This window comes from Nilaparvata lugens, chromosome 4 (assembly GCF_014356525.2).
Source record: "Nilaparvata lugens isolate BPH chromosome 4, ASM1435652v1, whole genome shotgun sequence".
NCBI lineage: Eukaryota > Metazoa > Arthropoda > Insecta > Hemiptera > Delphacidae > Nilaparvata > Nilaparvata lugens.
In genome coordinates this window covers 44,887,817-44,913,268 of record NC_052507.1, presented here as the reverse complement: position 1 = coordinate 44,913,268, position 25,452 = coordinate 44,887,817, and the positions used below count along the sequence as shown (strand labels likewise).

The window sequence follows — 25,452 nt, the reverse complement described above, 5'->3', positions numbered from 1 at the left end:
TTATACCAACAACACAGCATGAATTATGAGAACTGTGATAACATGTTGGCGGGTCACCGGTTGGCGGGAAACACTGCTGTTTGGCGGGTCACCGTAGTCAGCGAGGTACTGAGGCTCAATCGACTCCAGTAAAAACTTCCAGCGCTGGTGCTTCCGTCAATTCATCAGGCTCCGAGGACCCGTATACTGAGGCCTTGAATGATTTCAAGCGGCAAGTTATGAGCAGCTTCGAGAAACTACAAGAGTCCCTCAGTTCGTGTCATGCAAAACTTGACAACAACGCTGAAATTCTTGTTACACAGGGAGAATTGATCGCATCTCAGCAGGAAATAATAAGGACTCTGCAAACTGAAAATGAAGCTCTAAAGCAGAAAATTGATGACCTGTCGATGCAAGCCGACGATCTGGAGCAGTGTGGAAGACGAAATACTTTGGAAATACACGGTATTCCAGTCGCAGATCGGGAGGTCGTCTCAAAGGTGGTGCTCCAAACTTGCCAAGCTGTAGGTGTGCAGATAGGTGCAGAAGAGATTGACTGCTGTCATCGTCTTAAAAAGCGACCTGATTCACGAAATCCGCCACCAATCATAGTGAAGTTTGTTCGACGCACGATCGCTCACGAGATTATGCAGCAAAAGCGCAGTGTTAACAAGCTGTCGATCAGGCGCATGGGGATGCAAGGTGAGACCCACCCAGTTTATATAAACTTGTCTTTAACGGCTCCACGAAAAATACTTCTCTCCAAAGTTAGAAAACTTCAAAAGGAATTTGGCTTCAAATATGTTTGGGTGGACAAGACTAGTACAATAAAGATAAGAATTGTTGAGAACGGTAGAATCTATACCGTACGATGTGAGAAGGACTTGAAAGCTGTACCAACTACAGTCAATTGTTGAAGATTTAATTTATTTTCCCTATATTGTAGGTCTCATATAATATATATATATTGTTTTTCGGAAATGAAATGTGTCAAATCTAGAGTGTATTATTATTCGATTTCACGTATCTGTTTTTATTCATTAATCAATAATCAATCAGAATTTTACAACTATTAATCCATTATTATCATTGTTTCTCTCGGCTATCAACTTAACTACATAGAGTTATAATCAACTCAACCGAATGAATGTTTTCTATGAGTCTTGCTTCTGTGATTTAAAATAACTGCTTCTCCTATCTGGAGTCCTGGAAATTGATAAACAATTTATAATTAAATGAATGTTCAATCTTAAAGAAATTGGTAGGGAACCTTTAATAGAACAGCAAATAATAAGGAAATAAATGTACTAGGGATTGTTTGATTGTTCCTGGTAATGGATTATACGGCTGTATTATATTAATACAAAAATATTGGAATTCGTTTACTATTAAATAGTGTACTATTAAAAGACTGTACCACGCTTTGTTGAATTATACCACGCTTTGTTAAATTTTAACAGGGCGTGGTATAGTCTTATCAATTCACTAACTGCTCTACCTATATGTTTTTCTGTCTGCAACCACGGTATATCAAGAGAACTATCGAATATTTTTATCTCATTCTCATTATTACAGTATTGCTAGGTCTTCCGATAACATTTCTCGTTCTTGCTTCTAATCTTATTGCAGATTGCAGTCACTCTGTTTTCTTCTACAATGGGTGTTTTCATTATTATAGAATCTTTCTGAGTAGTTGTGGTGGTACTAAGGTGGTTATCCATACTGAAGACCAAATATCTAGTATTCTATTCATTAAAGGTTCTGCTATTTAAAATTTATTTTTTTCCTTTAATTATTATTATTCTTGAAATGTAAAGGGGGGAGAATAGTGGTGATGACCCAAGTTATTTGCTGATTAAGGTTGAGAATCTGATTTAGGTAATATGAACATTAACCTTAACGTAAGAGAGTAATTTCTCTTGTTTAATAATAATTCTTCTTTAATAATTTACAATGTGGAAAACAGTTTGCTGAGATAACTTTAATAACGAAGGAGAGTAATTTTTTTTCTTGTCTTTAATATTTTACAATATTGAAAACAGTTTTTTACCGGTGGGCTGAGATGATCGACTTATATTTTATTTTGTTCATCTTTTTTTTTACTTCTTGTCATTTATTTGTATTTATAATATTATTTCATTTTTTTCTCTTTTTCATATATGTCATTAATTTCTTCTTTGTCTGTGTACTATCTAAATGTTAGAGGATTACGTACAAAAACCTCGAATCTGTATAAATCTCTTCTAAGTGCAAATTACGATTTGATAGTATTGACTGAGACCACAACGGCATAATCAGTTGTGAAATTTTTGATGACCGCTACTCTGTCTATCGGAGTGATAGAGGAGGGGGTGATGGCAGTCGCAGGGGGGGTGGAGTACTTATCGCAGTGAGAAGATCATTGCAATCGGAGCCCTGTAGTGAGCTATCTGTAAATAATGATTATTATTGTTATGATTCCGTAGGGGTTAAACTTAAATCAAATTCAACTAATTATCATATAAATGCTGTGTTCATATGCCACCTTCCACTCCGTCAAATGTTTTTCTTGGTTACTGTGAATACATTGAATCCTTGAATAGCTTACTCAATGGAAATTTAATGATTATTGGTGATTTCAATTTACCCGAAATTAGCTCTGATACTTATGATCTCTCTTCTGGCTCATGCAAAGCAAAATTTCTTTGTCATTTAATGTCATTCTATGATCTAATTTCTTATAATTCAGTGCAAATGAGCTCGGTAGAACACTGGATATTGTTTTGAGCAACTTCCCAGTTGATGTAGTGAGATGCGATGATCCACTCCTTCCTCAAGACTGTTATCACCCTGCATTATGTGTGGAAGCCTCATATGCGGTGAAGGTGTCAGAGCTCGACTCAAATCGTTCACCCGAATATTCGTATGACTATTCCAAGGGGGACTATCTCGGCCTCTATTGCGGACTCCGCGATTCCAGTTGGGACTCTGTTTTTCGTTGTGGTGATGTTGACTCTGCTGTAGATAATTTTTATGAAGTACTTCACAAAAATGTTGATGAATTTATTCCAAGGAAGAGGTTGAATATATCAAATAATAAGTATCCTCCTTGGTTTACATCTGATATCATATCAGATTTGAAAATAAAAAATAAGTGCTCAAGAAAGAGAAGAACTTCGCCTTATCATGATAATGAATTTAAAACTTTACGCGCATCCCTGAAAAACAGAATATTACACTATCTTATGAGGCGTATTTGATTAGAGTTATATATTGGAATACGACATAATGTAAAATATTTCTGGAAATACGTCAATTCAAAAAGAAAAACTTCTTTTGTGGAGTCAACCATGACACTGGACGGAGAGTCTTACTCTGGGGCTGATATAGTTAATGGTTTCTCTAAATACTTTCAATCTGTGTATGAGGCTGATACACCTGATGTGCCAATGGGGATTCCGGAGGTGTCTGGGTGCTCATTATTGGATGGGGGAGTTGGGATGGTTTCTTCCAATGATATTCTGTCTGCTATCAATGGGCTGAGGTCGGGCTGCTCCGAGGGTCCTGATGCGATTCCAACCTTTATTGTCAAGGGCTGTGCTGCACTCCTTTTAGAGCCATTAGAATTCATTTTTAAGTTGGCTATAAGGTTGGGTAGATTTCCTTCAAAATGGAAGATTGCAAGAGTTACTCCTGTTTTCAAGTCTGGGAATAGGAATGATATTAAGAACTACAGACCAATATCCATTTTGAATTGTTTTTCGAAAGTTTTTGAGAAGCTCCTGCATTCGATTATTTATAAGCAGTGTCAGAGGATTATTGCACCTGAGCAACATGGATTTCTGCCTGGTCGCTCAACTGTGTCCAATCTTATAGTGTTTAGTAGTGAGGTTTCACAAATTTTGGATCATGGAGGTCGTACAGATGTTATCTTTACAGATCTATCAAAAGCGTTTGACACCATAAATCATAGACTTCTGATATGGAAACTCAAAGTGTTAGGATTTTGTGTAACAATGGTTAATCTTCTACAGAGTTATCTGGAGGCAAGAATACAATATGTCAAGATTCACAATTTCAAATCAGAATGCTTTGAGTGTACATCAGGGGTTCCTCAGGGCTCTAACCTTGGTCCACTTCTATTTCTTTTGTTTATTAATGATCAACCATCTACCATCAGAGAATCTTCATGCCTTCTGTATGCAGATGATGTAAATTTATATAAAGAAATCAATTATCAAAGAGATTGCTATGATTTGTAGAGGGCTATTGATAGTCTGTCTAGATGGTGTGATGAAAATGGACTGAAAATGAATGTGAATAAATATAAATTCATGAGTTTCACTAGGCAGTCCTCCACTCATGCAGGTGTATACTTTATAAATGGTATTCCATTGGAAAAGGTGGAGTCGTTCAAGGACCTTGGAGTAGTATTCAGCCCAGACCTTTCTTTCAATTCACATATTGATTACATAGTTAACAGAGCCAATCAACAGATGGGTTTCATTTTGAGGACATGCTCGCCCTTCACTGATGTAGTACCTCTGCTACTCTTATACAAATCAATTGTGAGGAGTCTATTAGAGTATGCATGCGAAGTATGGAATCCTTATCATAATGAACAGATTCACCTTCTAGACGCTTGCAAACCAAATTTTTGAGATGTATGTATTATAAAAAGCACAGGGTTTTCTGTCCCTTTGATTACCCAGCCAACTCCCTCAGAAGTATGTTCAATATTAAATCACTGAAAGTAAGACGTGATGTTAAAATACTTGTTTTTCTGTACAATCTGTTAAATAATAAAATTGATTCTTCCTACCTGCTTTCTAAAATTAACATATATATAAATACCATTGCTCGTCGTTCTGGATTTTCATTTCATATTTCTCGCTCCAGAACGGTAAGACATTATAACTTTCCTTTAAGTAGAGCTCAAAGAATTTTCAATACTTATTCAGAGCACTTGGACATCTTCTGGTTCTCCCTCTCCAAATTCCGAAGGTTTTCATATGATTTAGTCTTGTAGTATGTGGTCCATAATTTCGTGATTTGCGCTTGCATTTCTTTTATTCAATTATCCTCATAAAGGCTAGTAGTAGTACATTACACAGACACTTTTTTTCCTCTTGTCTATATACTAGTAATGATTATAGTTTACTGAGGTATGTGTGCATTTCCTCTTATTGAATTCAGTTAATGTAGTTCTATTATTCTATATACGACTGTATATTTCTTCTATTTTTCGTCTTATTTCATTCTCTTAATTTTATGATTAGCTATTTTTATAATTTATTATTTTCTCATATTTTCTATCATCTTTTTATTGAAAATTGTATTATGTTGGAAATTATTGTATAGTGTGGAGGAGGCAAAATGGGGTTTTTACCTGTTGTCTCCATGAATAAATAAATAAATGAATAGATATTATAACATGACTCACCATGATTCCATTAGTAATGCAATGAACCAACCTCTTCTCTTATTTGTGGTAATACCTGGAATACTGGTATATTGTGCTAGAGAAATTAAGACACGTGGATTATGTTGGTGCAATTTGTTGCTGATCATTTAGTAGTGTGGCAGTGGTTTGGGAAGGGGAGGGGGAGTTTAGAATGAGTGGAGGGTGGAAAATCGCGCCTGGAACGATGCATGGCTGCGTGGAGGGTGGGAGGCGCATGCGCAGAGGGCAGAGGTGCGAGGGCGGCCATGACAGTTGCCAGTGCAGAGCATGTCTGTGTGCGGGTCGGTTCGCCGTCGACGGCTGCTCGTCGTGAGGGGGCAGCCATGAGAGGGACCTGTCATCTGCAGCTGGTGCTGGCAGCTCACCTGCTGGGCATAGCTGCCAGTTTTGTGCTCGAAGGCTCACAGACGTCTTTCGCCCAGTTCCGCAAATGGAACGCCGCGCTCAACGGCACACTCGAACTAGAATTCAAAACTGAGAACGCTAACGGACTCTTGCTGTACACAGATGACGGAGGCACGTATGATTTTTTCGAGATCAAACTGGTGGAAGGCGCGTTGCGGTTGAGGTACAACCTCGGGGGTGGCGCGCAGATCATCACGGTGGGCCGCGACCTGCACGATGGCCACTGGCACAAGGTGAAGGTGAAGCGAGACGGTGAGCGCACCTCACTCACTGTCGACGCCGTCACCCAGGAGCGCACTTCCCGCGGCAAGGAGTTCTTCTTTGGACGCCTCGCCTCCAATTCGGACGTGTATGTCGGAGGCATGCCCGCATGGTACAGTTCCAAGCTGACTCTGTTGGCTCTGCCCAGCGTCATCTTTGAGCCACGCTTCGGCGGTGCCATCCGCAATCTCGTGTATGCCGATGAGGAGGTCGCCGTACCGCGTCGCCAGGAAATGAAGATGAACGACCACAAGGTAAGCATCCACCACAAATCGCATCTGCATCTTATTTTCACTCTCAGTGTGCTAGCCTTATTCACTCGAATTTTGTCGTTGAAACCTTGCTCATTTTGATACTCAAAAGCTAGTTACATTCACAAAGTTACATCCAAAACTAAAATATGAAAAATGTCTTCGAAATGTTTTAGACTAATGTCTAGTAGCACAAGTTGAACGGAGATGTTCCTCAGTAGGAAATATTTGAATGTGAAACATGTAAAATCCAAATACAACGTTCTAGATAATTTGAATTAGTTAAAAGTAGTGATTTAACCACCGTAAAATGGAGTCATGGTATTGTCGACTGATTAGTTGATGTGTTTCAATTTATTGGTTCACGTGGCATTGATCTCGTCAGTACGCACAACTGGGACCAAGTTAATGGAATGTTGTATTTGGACTGTGGTTATTACTTGAATATTTGACTTGAAAGGATATAGATAAAGAAATTACCGTTGTCTCAATAGCTGATAACTCTCTCTGGTTACTCTCCTGCAATGAAAATTATTGCCTTTTTTAAAATATTCCAATAGAAATAATGTTCCCATAATTAATGAAAAAGTACTGACAAAACTCTTCATTTATTATTTCAATGAATATCTCACAATTTGGTGTTCTATTCTTTTATTTATCTCAGAGTGATGAATCCTCCAGTTTTGATCTGATAAAAATCTTTGAATTGCCAATTGAAATCTGAATGCCGATTTTGCTGCTATTTTCTTCTAACTCGGATTAGAAACATGTGTTTCGAATTCGAATATTACTATTTTACTTCTTCCATTCTTATCACATTTCCTATGTTTTTTTTGGCAATAATTCGTTCTCTCACTTTTTATTATTCTTTTTTTTGTCATTCAATTACATTTTGATATTGATTTAAGAAAATTGCAAAAGTTCAGAATCTTATGCTTGAAAATTTCAGGAATTCTCCAGTTTCATTCCCCTATACTGTAAACCTTCTCATTTAACTTTAATTTTTCCTCTTCAATCTCATTATTTTTCCTCTTCAATCTCATTATTTTTCTTTTCTTTGTAAACATGACATTAACTCCAGTAAAAAATTGTCGACTGGATTTATTAAAGTTTATGCAACCTATACAAAAGTTTTCAATCCATGAACTTGTGATACAAACCATACAATAGTCTAAAAAAATTCAGACTGTGCCATTCTAATGAGGATTCTAGAATAAAAAAATAACAGCTTGGAATACTACACAAAAATTTAACTTTTTAAATTCAACTATGAAGTCGTTATAACAATTTCAAGTATTTTATAAGATATGGAAATATCAACCACGATGTCACCTTTTCTTACTTATCATGCAGACAATTGATTTACTAAATTATCTTATTACTAACTATTGTTTTATCTTATCAGAAGAAAAATACAATTGTCATTACAAACTTTCTTCTGAACTGAATGGATGGGTTATTATTATGATGGAATGGATTCAAGTTATCATTTAAAACAATGAAACATCTGTGGTTGTATGCTCATAAAAAAATTGTAGATAAAAATGGGAGTCTTCTTAAGCTTCGATCATTATCTTGAAGTATTATTCAACCAATAACGTCAGTTTGACTCTTCTTCCATGACAGTTGATTGAAATCATTACATTAATTGATGAAAATTCTTAATAGATGGAAAAATCTCTTTGGTACTCGTATCTGTTCAATATCGTCAATCCTCATGTTATATATTTCAAATAGAACAAATTCAGAATGGTCTTATAATAAATCATTTTTCAATGTTGAAAGGAATAAATGTTGAAGTAGCTTGTAATATACTGAAATACAACACTAAACTGATATTTATAATACAACATACTGTATTAATCACCCACAAGTACTCCAACGTTATGAGGCATGTACTTTTCAAAACTATAAGAGTAGTTAGGTCACCGTCCACTTGGTCATTACCCTCTTTGAAAGTTTCAGTAACGATTTGCTCCAAATTATGCCACATCAACTTTTACAAAGTTCAAATGAATTTTTGTCGAATGAGAGAAATAATACGAAAGGTTACGAAGCCTGTAGTCATCACGGCTCATAACCTTGGAGACGTCTGTGCTTGTTTCCACAGTAGCTGAATGCTTGTAGTCTTACAAGTCCACAGTAGCTAAGAACACATTGTGCTTAGCTACTTCGTGGCCCAGATTCAAAAATCGATTTTATTGTTGCACACGCTGAGGACTTGACGGCTGGCTTTACTACATGTCACGCGTACGTGAGTTACCTAACCACAGCGTTTTTCAACTCGGAATGCGGTTTAAAACTATAAAAATAGACCGCAAAACGTATTGGCCTACTGACATACCTGAGCCTTTGACGTTGTATGCAACTTGAGTTAAAGTATCACTATTGATGTGAAAAGAGTAAAGTCCAAGAGAACAATCATCATCGTAAATGATGAATCACTGGTGGTAGCAGTTTTGTAAAAAAGCCTGCTAGCTTAATCGAGCCATCTATTTAGGTTCAACCTTCTCTATCAAAGAAGGATATTTGAAAATAGAACAACCCCCTTTTTGATCAATTGGAAACTACAGGGAAAATAAAGGCTTCTAATACAGTATTGTCAATTGATCAATAAGGGGGTTGTTCTTTGTACTCCCTGTTTTTATCCTTCTCAATTTCATCCATTTATTTATTTTAATCAGTTGATACATTCATGTTCGAACGTATTCCTACTTATTTCTGGAATATTTTCTATAAGTAACATTCCGTTGACTCTTTATATTATCTTTCATCCCACTCCATGCTCCATCAATAGTTAATTCACTATATTTATTTCATTGGTTTAAGTAGATAGTTGATCGATTCATTATTTCTCATCAAACGAACACAGTTGACCAAAGAAGTTTAAGATAATGATAATTTCATGAATTTTCAGTTTATCTTTTTTTCATATCACCCACCATTAGAATGATATTTCACATCACCCAGCTACTCTTAGGCTACTAATAAAAAAGTAGATGTAAACAATAGATTTACATTTACCCGGTTTTCATTCTATAATATTCATCCTTCAATGTACTATTCTAAACTGATTATTCATCATTTTTCAAAATTTCATTAGTTAGCATATACGACTTCTCCTATCTTCATCTGAAGCATTCTTACAGAATAAAAAAAATATTCGGCTCAAATTCTCTCTACTGTTCACCTTTTCTTCTTCATGGCCAAAATGGATATCAAACTACGGGAAAATTGTAAGACCTAAACTGTAACATTCTGTTAAAATCAATTCTATCTCAATTAATTTCTTCAGTTCTCTTCTCACAAAAAAAAACACAACTATAACCGATAGTCAATTTCAGATTTCAGATCCAATTGCCCAAATTTCATTTCATCCACACTCCATATCGCATTATTCTTGTAATTTGACGATGACACGTGTATATGTGTGCCGACAGTTGATACAGGAACGGAAGCTCGGCTGGAAGTAGCTCATTATAATCTGACAAATGGAGCTTATGTTATCGGGTGTGTTGGTTGCGAACGCTCCAAAGACAATAGAATGTTCGGCTAATGGCTGCCTTTGTCAGTAGTGATATGTCAGAGTCGAGAAGGGAGTGAGGCGATTTTCGATTGTCATCGGGTGGGGGAGGGTTTGTTTTGTGGAGGGTGGGGTCGGTAGAAGGGTATATGTGAAGTGTAGGGAGTCAAAGTCGATATTGGAGCGGTTTGGAGTTGGTTGCTTGTCGGGAAAATTTGAGTTCCTCCACAGAGGAAGGGTGATCAGAGGGTCAAGCGGCGGGATTGGGAGCGAACAATGTTGCCGATTCACCCCCGGGTCTCATTCCAGGCAAATCCGTTTGATTTCAAGAAATCACGTTACAAAATCGCTGCGGTCACACTGCACTGTGGTTTGTGCAATGGACAAATCAAACCAGGAGATGGAAGGGACTGATCCCTTCATTGAATGCCGCCGCACTGCAAATGTATAGTGACATTCAGTTCATACTGTCAGCATTGTTCAAATGAGAAATATTGAGGTTATTTATAAGGAATGCTGATTGAATAGTGGAATGCAAATTTTCTGGCAACCAACTGTGTGGCAGAGGCAGATTATTTATTGATGAATCCTGAATGTTTCTGTTCTGTGGCATCACCGTCACTGGTTTGGAAATAATAATTATTGGTGATAATTATTCAACTAGGATGATGTTGTAGTTTGGCTTCATTTGTTGTTTGACTGAGTGACATACAATAACTGATCTGCGGAGAATGTAGAATGACTTCATTGTAGTGAGACATCTGACGTCTGACGTCTCAGATAATAGAATCCTTAAAGATTTCTCTCACAAATTCTCAAATCCAGACCAAATTTGCTCAGCCTTCGCGGATTCCTTCATAACAAATATTAGAAATACTTCCCATTTATGTCCAACAATTCTTGATGACTGTTTCAATCCCACCTAATCACAACTTTTATCTAAGACAAGCTACTATTCAATACATTAAACAAATAGTTCATGATATGGATAAAAACAAATCCCCTGGATATGATGATATAGGAGTATTGGAATTGCAAACCATTGAAGACTCCTCTTTGCCGCATGATCAACCTATCTATTTTAAAAGGCATTTTCCCCGACTCCCTGAAGATTTCAATAGTTAAACCAATTCATAAATCTGGTGCACGTGATAACTTCAATAACTTCAGACCAATCTCTAAATTTTCAGTACCAGAAATTTTTTTTGAAAAATATTTATTAACACAATTAAATAAATACATACTCAAGAACAATATTATTTCCAATTATCAGTATGGATTCCAAAAAGGAAAATTCACTGAGTCACTTCTAGTGAATTTTATACATAAAATAAACTCTCTCCTGAATGACAGATATTATGTTGAATGAAAAAGACTAAGAAATTGTCAAAAAACCACAGATTTATTGATACTTGGAAAGACCGGTTTCGGTTATTACACCATTGTCAATCTCTGATAAACTAAAACTAAATACAAGAGCAGCAGAATTTATACTAGTAGGCGAGTACTGCTATTGGTCAAGGGCATGAACGCCTGTCATTGGCCCAGCTAGACAGTCTCCTCCCACTCAACGGTTTGACAAGATGGCGGCTTAAGCAAAAGAATCGCCATGATAACAAAATTTACTTCCAGTACAAAATAAAAAACAAGTTTGAAAGCTAAAATAAAACAAATATGTATATGGAAAAACTATTGAATAAAGTATGCTTACAATTTTATGATAAAACTAAATTCGTAGTGTTGTATTGGTTGAAATGAATCTGGTCATTTAAACTATCCAAGGGAATTTTTCCTTAATTTTTTATTCCTTAATTACTCTTGTTATTTCTAAAGCCTCTAGAATAATCAAAGATCTACCTTCGTTATTAACATGCAGAAACTCAGCATTCTCCTTAACTGTGAACTTGTGATTATTTGTTATCAATATGATACACCTTATCATAGGATACTTCTTGAAGAATTACTTAATATTGGAATTACTGGCAATGTATTGAAATTGTTTGAGAGCTATTTGAGTGATAGACACTTTATGGTAAACCTAGGGGGCAATCACAGTTGGTTATATAAATGTGACGATTTTGGGGTTCCGCATGAAAACATTTTAGGTCTCAATTTGTACAATATCTATGTAAATTCAATTTCCAAAGTAATCAGACATGGAGATGTATTAATGTATGTTGACGATACAGCTCTGATTGTTGGATTCAAAAGTAGCTGATTGAACAATTTAAAAGTGGCTGAGCATTTGATACAGTTTGATTAAAACAGAATTCAAAAATGGTCCCATGACAGAAATCTCATAATCAACAGAAAAAAAACTGTACAAATGCACTTCAAATCTCCAAGTAGTGTAGATTTGAGAGTTCTGCACAAGACCAATAGGAGACGAGGGGCGTGGCCTAAAACCCCGCCACCTTCACCCCCACCACCCCCCCAGCCATAGTGTCGACCATTTTGGCCACACCCCCAACCAATAGGAAGCAAGGGGGCGTGGCCAAAATAGCGGATTTCCCCCCACCACACCCTCCTCCACCACCCCAGCCCTAGTATTGGCCATTTTGCCCCCCACCAAAGCCTTTCCCCCAACCAATAGGTAGCAAGGGGGTGTGTCCAAAATGGTGGATTTCCCCATGTTGTCCCCCACCATGTGCAAAATGGTGGCCCCCCTGCCCATGAGTCAGGCCTCCCACCAATAGGAAGGCTCCTCCCACCAATAGACCCCCCACCACCACCAATAGGAGGGAACACACAACCATTTTGTTCCCCTTCTTTGTTTACCAGCAGGTGCACCTGTCACGCCTCAACACCAATAGGAAGGCTTGTTCCCCTTCTTTGTTGACCAGCAGGTGCACCTGTCATGCCCCACCAATAGGAAGGCTTGTTCTCCTGACCAGCAGAAGGTGCACCTGTCACACCCATACCAATAGGACGGCCATTTTGTCCCCTTTCTTTGTTGACCAGCAGCAGGTGCACAACCCACATTCATATATATATATATATATATATATATATATATATATATTATATATATATATATATATATATATATATATATATATATATATATATATATATTGAATCTCAGATATCTCAGATATTTAAAATCTCAGATTTGCAATTTCAACTGAGCAAAACTCACAACTACTACTACTAGCTTGCTTTTTTTTATTATTTAAATCACTACTACTAGTCATCTACTCCCCAGTCATATTTCTTTCTTTTTGTATCATTTGCTGCTGGTGGTCTCCTTCCACTGAACATTCTTTCCAGAAACAACTCTTGTACCTGATCAGAATCCAAATTATGCTGTCTAGCTTCACTCATGTCAAAGATGAACCTCTTTTTGACATATTGTGCAATCAAATAGTATGAAAAGTTGAACAGCTGTTCATGTAAATAATGCTGAAAATCCTCACCCTTCATAATCATCTGCATAATGTCAACTTTTAATTTGTCACCTAGTGCTAAATGTTTACCATCAAGTTGCTTATGCATGTCTACAAACATGGCATTAATTGCAGTTTGTATTTCGAGTACCTTCTGATTAAACTCTTGCTTCTCAATATAGTTATTTTCAGTTTGTGTGAGTAGATTCTCTTTTAAATCTGTCAATTTCCTATCTAGCAAATCTGTATCAACATGTTTCAAACTATTGTTCTTACTTTGTTGTTCACATAATGATTTCAATTCATCTGATTTTTGATCAAACAACGACCTACTAACATACTTTACTTCAATTTCATCATCAATTGATTTTGATAGGGTTTTCAATTGTAAATCAAAATTCTGTTTTTGCTGTGCTATTTCCTTCAATATATCAGACATTGTATGTAATTTACTTTCAAACACTTTCTTTGTAATTGAATCAGCCTGTAGTTTTTGGAATATATTAGTTGATATTGCAAGTAATTTGCTGTCTAGATATTTTCTATTTACTAATGATTATGTTGAATCAGACTGCAGTTCATTGAATATATTTGTTGAAATTTCCTGTAATTTACTGTCCAAGTATTGTCTGTTAACCAGCAGTGATGGATCAGACTGCAGTTTATTGAAAATATTTGTTGAAATTTCCTGTAATTCACTGTCCAAGTATTGACTGTTTACCAGCAGTGATGGATCAGTCTGCAGTTTATTGAATATATTTGTTGAAATTTCCTGTAATTTACTGTCCAAGTATTGTCTGTTAACCAACAATGGATCTGACTGTAATTTAGTAAATATATTTGATGATATTTCAAGTAGTTTACTGTCTAAATATTCTCTACTTGCTGCCACTAACGACGACAATGTTGATTCAAAACCACTGTTTACTGCTGCTGCTGCTGCTGCTGCTGCTGTATTATTACTATTAAACACATGATGTGTTTGACCAAAGCGATCCATTGTACTACTACTCACAGTACTACTTGCCATCTCTGTCAAGTGTTGAACACATACTAACTGCTGCTGCTGCCACCACCTAATATAATACCACTTTCTTTGAGTTCTTCAATAATTGAAGCTATTTCAACAGTATGTGATCTATTTCCTGCCTGCTGTGATGAAATTAGAATATTTAATCTGTCAATCAGTTCATTTGGATCATCCCAATAGACATATTGTCGACTAGTAGATTCATTTCTTATAAAACCCATACCACTAACAGCAGCAGCCGCATCACCAGCAATGTTCTTCCTCAATATTTTTTTTGTTTTCCTACTTGCTGATGGGAATAAAGATTGAATAATTTGTGATTTGTAGCCTTTATTTCTTTTAACATATCCACGATGATCTAAATGAGCAGATGTTAGCTGTAGTATATTTCAATATTTTATCAAATCATGTTCGGTGTACATTTTCATGTCAGGCTGTTTTTTAAAGAGAAGTTCACACAAACCAACTGTTAAACGATATTTATTATTATTGTCGATAATTAAATTAGCATTGTCAATAATAATTTCCTTTGTACCCATAAAGTATTCATTATTGTTACTATCATAACATATACCATAAGATATACAATTATTTAGTTTTTCCTTAAGAAATTCGCATATATACTCATCAATGAAATCATTTTGTATTGTTGTCTTATTCAAGATATCACCCACATTAGATCTATTCAATCATTCCCCCTCATCCTCCATTTTACCTTTTTCCTCCTCCTCCTCCTCCACCTCCTCCTCCTCCTCCTCCTCCTCCTCCTCCTTCTCCTCCTCCTCCTCCTCCTATGATTCTTCTTCAAGTCTGCTTCTAGTGTCAGCCATCTGCTGCTGCTGCTGCTGCTGATGTTGTTGTACAAGTGTATCTTTCAATATTCTTTTAGTGGATTGACAATTGGTTCTAATGATTTTTGTCGAATTGTATCATTTTCCCTAATCATACTAGTTAATGATTTATGCTTATGAATAATTGATTCACGCGAACCTTTTATCCTGTCAATCACTTTACTAGACTGACAATGATGATGATGATGATGACGTTGTTGGCGTGCATGTTCTTGTCCTCGTCATCTATTTTGTTTGTATTTTTTTCTCTTTGATTTAAATTTACGCATATTGCTATTAGAGTATAGCTCTTTCATCTACACTGACTCAACAACAAATGATGAGAATTGACACATGTTAGTTGGTACTGCTGCTGCTATACAAGCTTGGATCAATATACTTACCAAGACAATTACAATATTTACCAGCATCAGTTTTACACTCAGTAAAAATTGAAATAAAACTATGATTTCCGCTTTACCATACATCTGAACATAGTTTTCTAAATGCAATGAATGTCATATCAGATCCAACAAAATCTCTAAACACTAATTTTAAATTATGCATTTCCATTTTGAATATAATAAGCATATTTGCATTGCCTCTAATATGATGTTTTGGAATTGCACCATAGCTTTGAATCAAATACACACAATCTATGTTTTTGTGTCTGCCCATTATGAAAAAGTTACGTATTTGCGGCACACGTATATCATTCAAATCGTCGAATATCAACAGTGAATGATTGTCAACATCATTCGGTTGTGGTATACTTTCAATGTTGTCAGATTTATAATATTTCACACACTTGAGTTTTGAAAAAAACAATATCCAATAACTTATACTTTTCCTGATACAATGACTTACTGAACAAGTATAAGTTTTTGAATTTTAATCCATTCTTATCAAATATCAAATTCAGCAGTACATTTGTCTTTTCACAATTTGATGCACCGCAAATTAGAATTCTAGCTGAACTTGGTAAAAATTCTCCATGCTTTTTTCTATCTAGACAAGCTTTGTCTGCTTGTTTTGAATCTACAATAAGATTATCAAAGTTAACTATTGCTATTGATGCTGCTGCTTCTGCTGGTGGCACCACCGCTGCTGACATAATAACTACTATTTTTATCAACTCTTGCTGCTGCACTTGCTGCTTACACATGCGCATCTGCACAACAACTATACTGGTTAGGTTACTGCTGCTACGTACTACAAATGGTTTGTGGATGAAGAAAACATAGACACAATGATCAGATTTACACACACAGCTTTTATTAACACAAGATAATAATTGACAAGACAATATCTGTCGTGCACCAGCTAAGAATTATTTCATCTTCTACTTGCAAAAGAATAAAAATATTGACAGTGTTTCAGCTAATAATTATTACAACGAATTTCATCTTCTACTTGCAAAAGAATAAAAATATTGACAGTGTTTCAGCTAATAATTATTACAACGAATTTCATCTTCTACTTGCAAAAGAATACAAATATTGACAGTATTTCAGCTAATAATTATTACAGCAAATTTCACACACTAATCGAGATTTGCCTTTGACATACAATTGTCTAAAGTATAAATGAATATGTTTTCTTTATCATCATCTAAATTGAACTTTGTTGATTTAATCTGTGAGTAAAGTATGTTCAGTGACATAGAGAATTGAGCACAAATACAAGTATCAACCTCATCAAATCCGTTTTGATTTGCTTCTTTCAAGAATACATTGTTATGGGAGCATATACTTAAATGAAACTTATCATCATCATCAACACATTCACTTTCTTGTGTGTTTTTTTCAAATAAGTTTACTAAAAAACATTTTTCGATATCAGCACGTGTTACACACATTGCTTTTAGTGTACACAATAGATCTATAATTCTAGTAATAACATGAGACGAATTGTTACCATTCAGCAAAAAACACAACAGTGGGCCCGCCGCCGCTTCTGTCATTATGTTTCTATCATATCTGAAACAATATTATTGATGATAACTGCTAGTGTTTGCTATTTTTTTGCACGTTGTTTCTGTACAGTTGGAGTGATAATATCTGTCTTATCTACCCAGCTTGGCATATCAAAACCTAACCATTTAACAAGACATTTATTCTTAGATTTTTGTATTATTTGTTCAACCAAATATGTATTTTGTTCAGATGGTGATAATTTTGTTTTCATCAATTGTTCACTATAGAATCGTCCTTGTATGATTTCATTGTTAGGATCGCGTATTACATAGGTTTGCGGTTGTGTAGGATAAACAGCATGTATTATAAACAGTTCTGGCAACCAATTTAATCTAAAACTTTTATAAAACCTGATGAAACTTACTTATTTGCACTACGTCACCTAATGCAAACTTTGCACGATAAACTGTATGTGATTGCTTGTTATTCTTTTTCAATTGTAACATGATCAACTGTTTTTCATGGCGTTGTGTAACACTGGCCGGTGTCATGCCAATTGAGGAATGAATAGTGTTATTATATTTATGTACAATGTCTGGCAAAATGTTCAACCATTTTTGTGTGCCACTAGCAGTTAGTCGTTTATACAAAATTGTTTTTAATGTTCTATTCAATCTTTCTACAAAAGCTGCCTTAATTTCAGAAAATACACTGTAATGATTAATGTGTAATCTATCGAATAGTTGTTTAACATCTTTATTGTAAAATTTACAACCTAAATCGCTTTGTACATTTTTTATACCTTTATTCAACTGTAATATTCGCGCTAATTTTTGTACAACTTCTTTTCCTGTTTTAGTTTTTAATGGGTCAGCAAAAGCATAACGTGAAAAACAATTAATAGCAATTAACACATAACGATAACCATTGTTTGCTTTAGCAAATTCTGGCATCTCTATTAAATCAATTTGAATGAGATCTTTAATTCCTTTTAGTATATAATTATGTATGTAAATTTCCTTCTTGCTGGCCGATGTAATTCTTGTGCAATTTTGTGTTGCAAATCTGTCATCATAAATTGGTTTTGTTTCTTCTACTACTGCACGTCGTGTGCGTGCGTGCGTGTGTTTTACTAGAGTTCAGCTCACCTGCCAACAGCAATCCTTCTTCTTCTTCTTCTTCGTCACACAACACTGACCACTTGTTGCTTGTGATAACCACTTTCTCTACACACAACAGCAGCTGCTGCTTGTTCTCCCATACACTCTCTCTCTCTCTCTCTCACTGCTTTAACTCTAGCCGCTGCCTCCATCTTCTTCTTCTATTCTTCTCTCTTCTATTGAATAATGACCCCACGCTTTTGTTTCTATTCCATTTGATTCAATATATCTCTTTGTATCAAATGGTGATAATGCAATTTTTGTAAATCTTATCTGATAAATATCATGGGAATAACTACGTAATTATGAAAAGCATTCGCATTGTATTGATCTATCTGTCAGACATTTCATATACATATCAAACCTCAGTTTATTATCTATAACCGTTCTTGCTACACCCTTAGCTGTATGTTTACTCATTATTTTAGAAGAACTACTTGCTAAATCCTCACTACAACTACTTGCTAAATCCTTACTACTACTACTACTACTACTATTTATGCTGATGCTGCTTAGAATATATTCAAAACTGTAAACTTTCGTCCGTAAACCCGAAAAAGCAGTTATTTGAAAATTAGAAAGTTCATCTTTAAATGTACCAGGTACACCACGATTTAATTGGCTATAACAACAATGAGTGGTGGGGTAAGCACTTGTATCAAAATGTTGGTGATTTTGTTTGATAACTGCATAGATATCATCTGATTTGATATGATATAGCAATGAGTCTGTATCACTCATGCATAATTTAACACAGCTTGGATCAAACATTTTCAAGAAAATGTTGTAGTGGAAATTGAACATTGTAAATTTACTCAAATCAAGAATAGAAAAACCAGCATAAATTGGACGATCTAATTTTATTTCTGTTTTACACATTTGTACACCAACAATGTCTTTGTCAAACACAATCCATCGTTTACAACTTGGTTTTGCAATCAATCTTTCCAATGATTTCTGACAAGTAATTAGCTTAAAATCTATTTGTTTCCTAGAACTTTCAAGCATCTTGCCATACAGTCAATTACTCAAAAATTTTAAGAGCTAACGTTCAAATGAATTTTTAGCCTCCTTCCTAAGTTGTGCATTCAAATCAATAAACGGTTTAAGCCAGTATGACTGTTGAAAAGCGATTACTCTATGTACAGCAGTCAATTTCATGCCTAAGCTTAAATAAAGTTTCAAATTTCTATAGTGAAGAACATGATGTTTATGATTATGAAGGGTTTCTAACAATCTTGTTGATGCGCTAGCGTGCGTGTCCGTCACTTGTGACGATGACGGCGCCACTTCTCTGTGCACAACAACATTGTCTTCTGTTTGATATGATGAGAACAGGCTGTGAGGCAGCTGATCTTTTAACGGTGCAAGTGGAAAGTCATTAGGTAAATCATGAAAATTACATTGTTGTAGGATACAACAGGTCTGCTTCGATTATATAGCCAATGTCTGCTCCATCATCAATAGTTGTAAAATCGTCTAAAACTGTAATTTCATCTTGTGATAAAAATCTAAAATTTGATTGTGGTAGTTTGTATGCAATCATTGAATGAGCATATAAGCTTGTACAATCAAGATACAACAAAAAACTAGATTCAATAGCTAGATTATAATTACAACCCATAAAATTTATTGTTAGCTACTGCGTGATGGTGGGGAATGACTGACAAGCCGCCGCATAAACCAGTTTCTATGAGCAGGTTCATATCATCATTGCTGATTAATTCCAAGTGTACTTTTGACAAAAATAACATTTCATTCAACGAAAAATGCGGTAACAGAACAAAGTGGGAAACATCAAGCTTGTAAATCGAAAAAAATACATTCCTAAAATTATGAAAAATATCTGCCAGCAATAAACAATCGGTGAGAAGGTAGAGATCATGATAATCACCTATTGTTTCAATGTCAAAATCGTGCCATACTTTTAGTGCATGGTTGTAATCGCTTACTTGTAATGCTGTATTATTAAGACTACTGTGAAATGAGCGTTGGTGGTAGTTGCTGTTCATCAAATTTGTCTGCATCTGTTATATATTCATAGGGGTAGACACCCTTGCATAATAACAATTGTTGTTGGTTTTTTTTTGTTGAATATGCTACACATCACTTTGAAATTTGTTTCAATGTTTTCTCTATCACTTGCAATATTGGCAACAAGTGTCTGTAGACTTGAGTACAAAAATTTATAGCTATCAAGAAATCTCACCCGATCTACTGTAATTGTGAGGGATTTTTCTGATGAGTTTGCAATACAATGAATTTTTTCCTTCCATCCTGCTAAAGCCTTTACAATGAAATGACTGTCATATCCGGGAAAATTATGAAAAAAACAGTTTAAGAATGACAGTGCTTTTGCATTTAAATTACAAGTCTTGTGCATTGCACCGAGATACAAGCCAGTTGTATGTGAATGATGTCTGCATCGAATATTGTTGTCTTTAAATTCATCATTGAACAAAAAACAGTTTTTACTATTGTTAAAATCTAATAATTGTTGTTCATTTAGTTCAATCATTGGCACTTCGTGTTGCATATCAAAAGAACAGTTTCGACCTATGGCTATGATTTCATCTAGAAATTTTTCAACAATTTTCTCACCAACACTTGTAGCTCTATAGATGCGTGGACCATAGAATATTTCACCTAATTCATCTAAAATAATAAATGAGTAACCGCAAGCAACGTGTTTTTGTGTTTTCCTTGTAAAGCTATTTCTTATATCAGTTCCAAGCAAATCAGCATCATCAACATCATTTACATCATCATTATTTGTTGGTACAATAAAACTTTCAAAATCAGCAAATGCAATGTATTTATTTTTCAAAGTGTACGAATAATTGCTAAACTTCAAAATTTCACCCTGTTTAGGCAGTATTGTTCTTTGTATAGCAAATGTTGAGCACAAATCCATGTGCTTGTCTAAATTTGAAATGAAATGAAATGAAAAAATTCTTTATTAGGCGGAGTTAGGACTTTTAAGTCCTCTCTACCACTCAACCTCAACATAACAAATGCAATTGAAAAAAAAATACAGTGTAACTTAATATATAAATAAAAATACATTAAATAATATATCTACAAAATAGAAACATAGTTGGAACAAAACAGTCAATCTGCATTTAGACTAAAAAAAAATCAATGATATAAATCAAGAAACAATAGTAAAAAAAAGGAATTATTAATATAATCATTCATACAACATTCACACAGCCCACCAGACCAGTTCCAAGCGCTAACTACATGCTACTCCCACAGACCCGCCAACAAAATCTGCTTGACCTCCACCCCAAAGCGAGCACGCCCATCAATGGCCCGGACAGAAGCAGGAAGATTATTCCACAGCCTACAACCAGTGACAGTGAATGATCTCTCAAGAGTCGTCGTTCCATGAATGGGAAAAGCTAGCAGCAAGTTGCCATGCCTTGTTGCACGTTCACCGATCTCAGACAGGAATCTGAAGCTCTCAGACAGATAAGATGGGGATTTGGTTTTGATTATTGAGTGAAGCAGAGTCAATATGTGCAAAGTACGAAGATCATTCAATTTTAGGAGAGATAGTTGTACATAAAAAGGTGTAACATGATCAAATCATCTAGCATTGAAAATAAATTGAATACAATAGTTCTGTGTACACTGCAGTCGGTTAGAAAGCTCAACAATCATGTCGTTCATGACAGTGTCGCAGTAGCTGAAGTGAGGCAGCACAAGAGTCTTGACCAGCATGATCTTGATGTTGAGTGGAAGAAACAGGGCAAATCGTTTCAAGCTATGGATGCAAGCAAACACCCTCTTACAAACAATCTCAACCTGATTGAGCCATGAGAGTGTTTTAGAGATAACAAGACCAAGGTTTTTAACACTCTCATAATACTCCAACTCAATGCCATTCAACCTCAACCTTGGAACATTCTGAGCTCTGAATCAGTTATGAGTCACAATGATACTCTGTGTCTTACCTTCATTCAATCTCAATGCATGATTATATGCCCAGCCACTAATAGCATCAATATCAGAATTCATCTGCTCGACACATGCATCAGACTCACCTGCAGAAAAATGTTTATAGATCTGAAGATCATCAGCATACAGATGAAATTTGCAGTGTTTTATGCATTTTGCGATGTCATCGATGCAGAGAGAGAACAGAAGAGGCCCAAGAACAGAGCCTTGGGGGACTCCTCAGGTTACATTTCTCCATGAAGAGACCTCATTATTGGCCCTGACACACTGTTGGCGATTCAACAATTAAGACTCGATCCATTTTACACAACCCTCTCCAAAACCAAGATTTCTTAATTTCAGAAGGAGGAGTGGATGATGAACACAGTCAAACGCCTTTGAAAAATCGAATAGTGTCAGAATAGTACCCTGACTACTATCCATAGCTGACCTGATATCCTCAGTAACTTTGAGCAGAGCAGTGGTCGTACTGTGACGTGTTCGGAACCCAGACTGAAAGGTAGACAGAAGATGAAAACGTTCTAGAAAAACAGAAAACTGCTGATGAACAAGTTTCTCGAGACATTTAGACAGAGCTGGGAGAATACTGATAGGCCTCAGATCTGATAATGATTTAACTGAAGAGCATTTGGGCAGAGGTGAGACTGAGGCTGATTTCCAAATTGACCAGCGTAAATTTGCTTTTCTGTCACAATTTGCTTGTCTATTAGTTGTGAATTTATTGAAACAAAATGGGCAAATAAACACTTGTCTGTTATGTGATGACAAGTGGTGGCTCAGTAGTTGTGACAAACCATTATACCCTTGACATGTGTTTATCAGAACATAGTGCCATTTTTTAGGTGTTGTATCATTTGACAAGAGTAAATGATTTATTTTGTGTTCGCATTGTCTATAAATTGAACAACGGTATGGGAAAAACTTATTGTTACTTGAATCATAAGCAATCACTGTGATTGACATGTTCACATTTTGTAATTCAAATTTTTGAATGTCATGCACTGTGGTAGGAAACTTTATACTTTATACTAAACACATATCTGGTCAAGGTTTTCATTTAAGACCATATACACTTTGGTGGTGGTGGTAGAATCATCCCAAGTCCAAGCAGACAAAAGATTGAGAGGAGGAGGAGAAAAACTGCAACAAAGAAGAAGAGGACAACAAGGGAGAAAACATGAAGATAAAAGGACTGCTGTCAAATTATGATCTACAAGATTGGGCTGATATTTTAGATATTAAATTACGTGGAATTTATATGATTGATACACTGCCAAAAAGAATTAATTTCAGTGAAAAAGCAATTATAAACTTGGACTCGATTATGAACAGTGGAAGACATTGGGTGGCTTATAAAAAACATGCACATAGAGTTTATTATTTTGATCGAATTGGTAATTTACAGCCACCTGTTCAATTAATAGACTATTTCAAACAACAGCCAAATGTGGAAATTTATTTCAATTATGATCAATTACAAAAACTAAATAGTAATGTATGTGGTCATTTTTGCCTTTTATTTCTTGCAGATGTGTTTAGTCAGTTATCGAAATGGATAAGAGGTTCATACAATTTTTGAATTTCTTCCAAAGGTTGCACCTGGTTTTCTAATAAATGAATCGCCAAATCCAATTATTTACTTTCCATTGAACACACATAGAATTCAATCTATTGTAATTCAGATAGTTGATCAGAATGGTAAACTAGTTGATTTCCGTGGCGATAGTATAACAATAAGAATTCACATTAGACGGAAGGAGTGAGAGAGAGAGAGAGGAAAGATGAATGCTAGGTGTGTTAGAACGATGTGTGTGTGTGTGTGCATTAGTTGTGTGTGAACAACACAAGTGAAAGAGAGAATGGGTTTTGTTATTTATAACCTAGCACCAGGTGCAAGTAGGTCTGCTAGTCGTCAGCCGCTTAGTACTTATCAGTCTGTGAAACTGATAACACATAATCGAGCAAGGTTTTTAGAAAAGCTTGGTTTTAAAGTAAATTGTAAATATGTCATTAACACATGCAGCCGCAATTAGCGACATACTAAATGTTGAACAAGATATACACTATTATTCAGATATAACAAAATTTGATTATCACACTCATGCTCCATAATTATGGTAATTTGAAATTTCATAATAATGACGAGATTCGCATATCAAAATCATCACACGATCTTATTTCTTTAGTTGCAAAATCTTTTCTTATTGTTGAAGGAAACATTACATGTAAAAAGCCAGGTAAAGAAAAAGAAGACCCACACGTTGATGCACAATATACGCTCAACTCAAATGCAGTAGCACATATGTTTCATGAGATACGGTTTGAATTGGCAGGTACAGTTGTTGCGAAGAGTCGTCTAGTGGGTATTACTTCATCTATAAAAGCATATTTAGTGAAAAAACAAATCGATAAAAATACATATGAGCTAGCAGGACTCAATAAGGAAGGATTAACACTTAGTAATAATAGCTTTGCATTTTGTGTGCCATTAAAATTATTTCTACCATTTTTTGAGGATTTTCAACATGTGATTTTGAATATGAGACAAGAGCTTGTACTATTGAGATCGGCAACAGATGTTAATTGTATTAAATCTTCTAATGCTACAACAATGTCATTGGAAATAACAAAAATGCTTTGGAAAGTACCTTATATACATGTAGATGATCATTTAAGATTGAAATTTCTAAAAATTTTCGATCAGGATTTGAAAATTGCGTTCAGAAAATGGGATATTCATGAATACCCGCAATTACCCAGTTCAACTTCAACTGTTTGGATGATAAAGACGGCATCAAAGGCTGACACACCACGATTTGTAATATTAGCATTTCAGACCAACAGGAAAAATGTAATGTCAAAGACAATGTCCAATTTTGATTTTTGCAAATTGCATGATGATAAACTTTTCTTAAATAGTGAATATTTACCATATGATCGACTAAATGGAAACAAACAACTTTTGTACAAAATGTTTTTAGATTTTGCACCTAGCTATTTTAATTCAGGAATTCATACCGAGCATGGTACAGATGTAGATTATAAAACTTTTACTGATAACTGTGCAATAGTTGTACTCGATTGTTCACATCAAGCTCATCATTTAACATTGTCAACAGACATTCGATTGGAAATGGAGTTTGCAGAAAATGTACCAAATTTAATGACTGCATATTGTATTATAATAAGTGACACATTAGTGGAATATAAACCATTAAGCACATTAGTTCACAAAGTTCAGTAATTTGACGCAAGAGTGTGTGTTTTATAAACAGAGGAGGAGGGGGATATATATAAGTGCGTGT

The 25,452-nt window shown here is 35.4% G+C and overlaps 2 protein-coding genes across 2 annotated transcripts in view; both read left to right on the top strand.

Annotated features, from left to right (window-relative positions):
• The first annotated feature begins 218 nt into the window (after positions 1–218).
• LOC111058912 lies at positions 219–896 on the top strand. Its single transcript, XM_022346492.2, has one exon. It carries the CDS (start codon positions 219–221, stop codon positions 894–896), a length of 678 nt encoding a protein of 225 aa, XP_022202184.2.
• A 4,787-nt stretch (positions 897–5,683) lies between these two features.
• The window catches only part of LOC111051127 (neurexin-3-like), a 304,920-nt gene continuing 285,151 nt past the window's right edge, over positions 5,684–25,452 (top strand). The window contains exon 1 of the mRNA XM_039427002.1: positions 5,684–6,342. Within this exon, the coding sequence (XP_039282936.1) occupies positions 5,746–6,342 (597 nt within the window). The 5' untranslated portion in view covers positions 5,684–5,745. The remainder of the gene's footprint in view (positions 6,343–25,452) is intronic.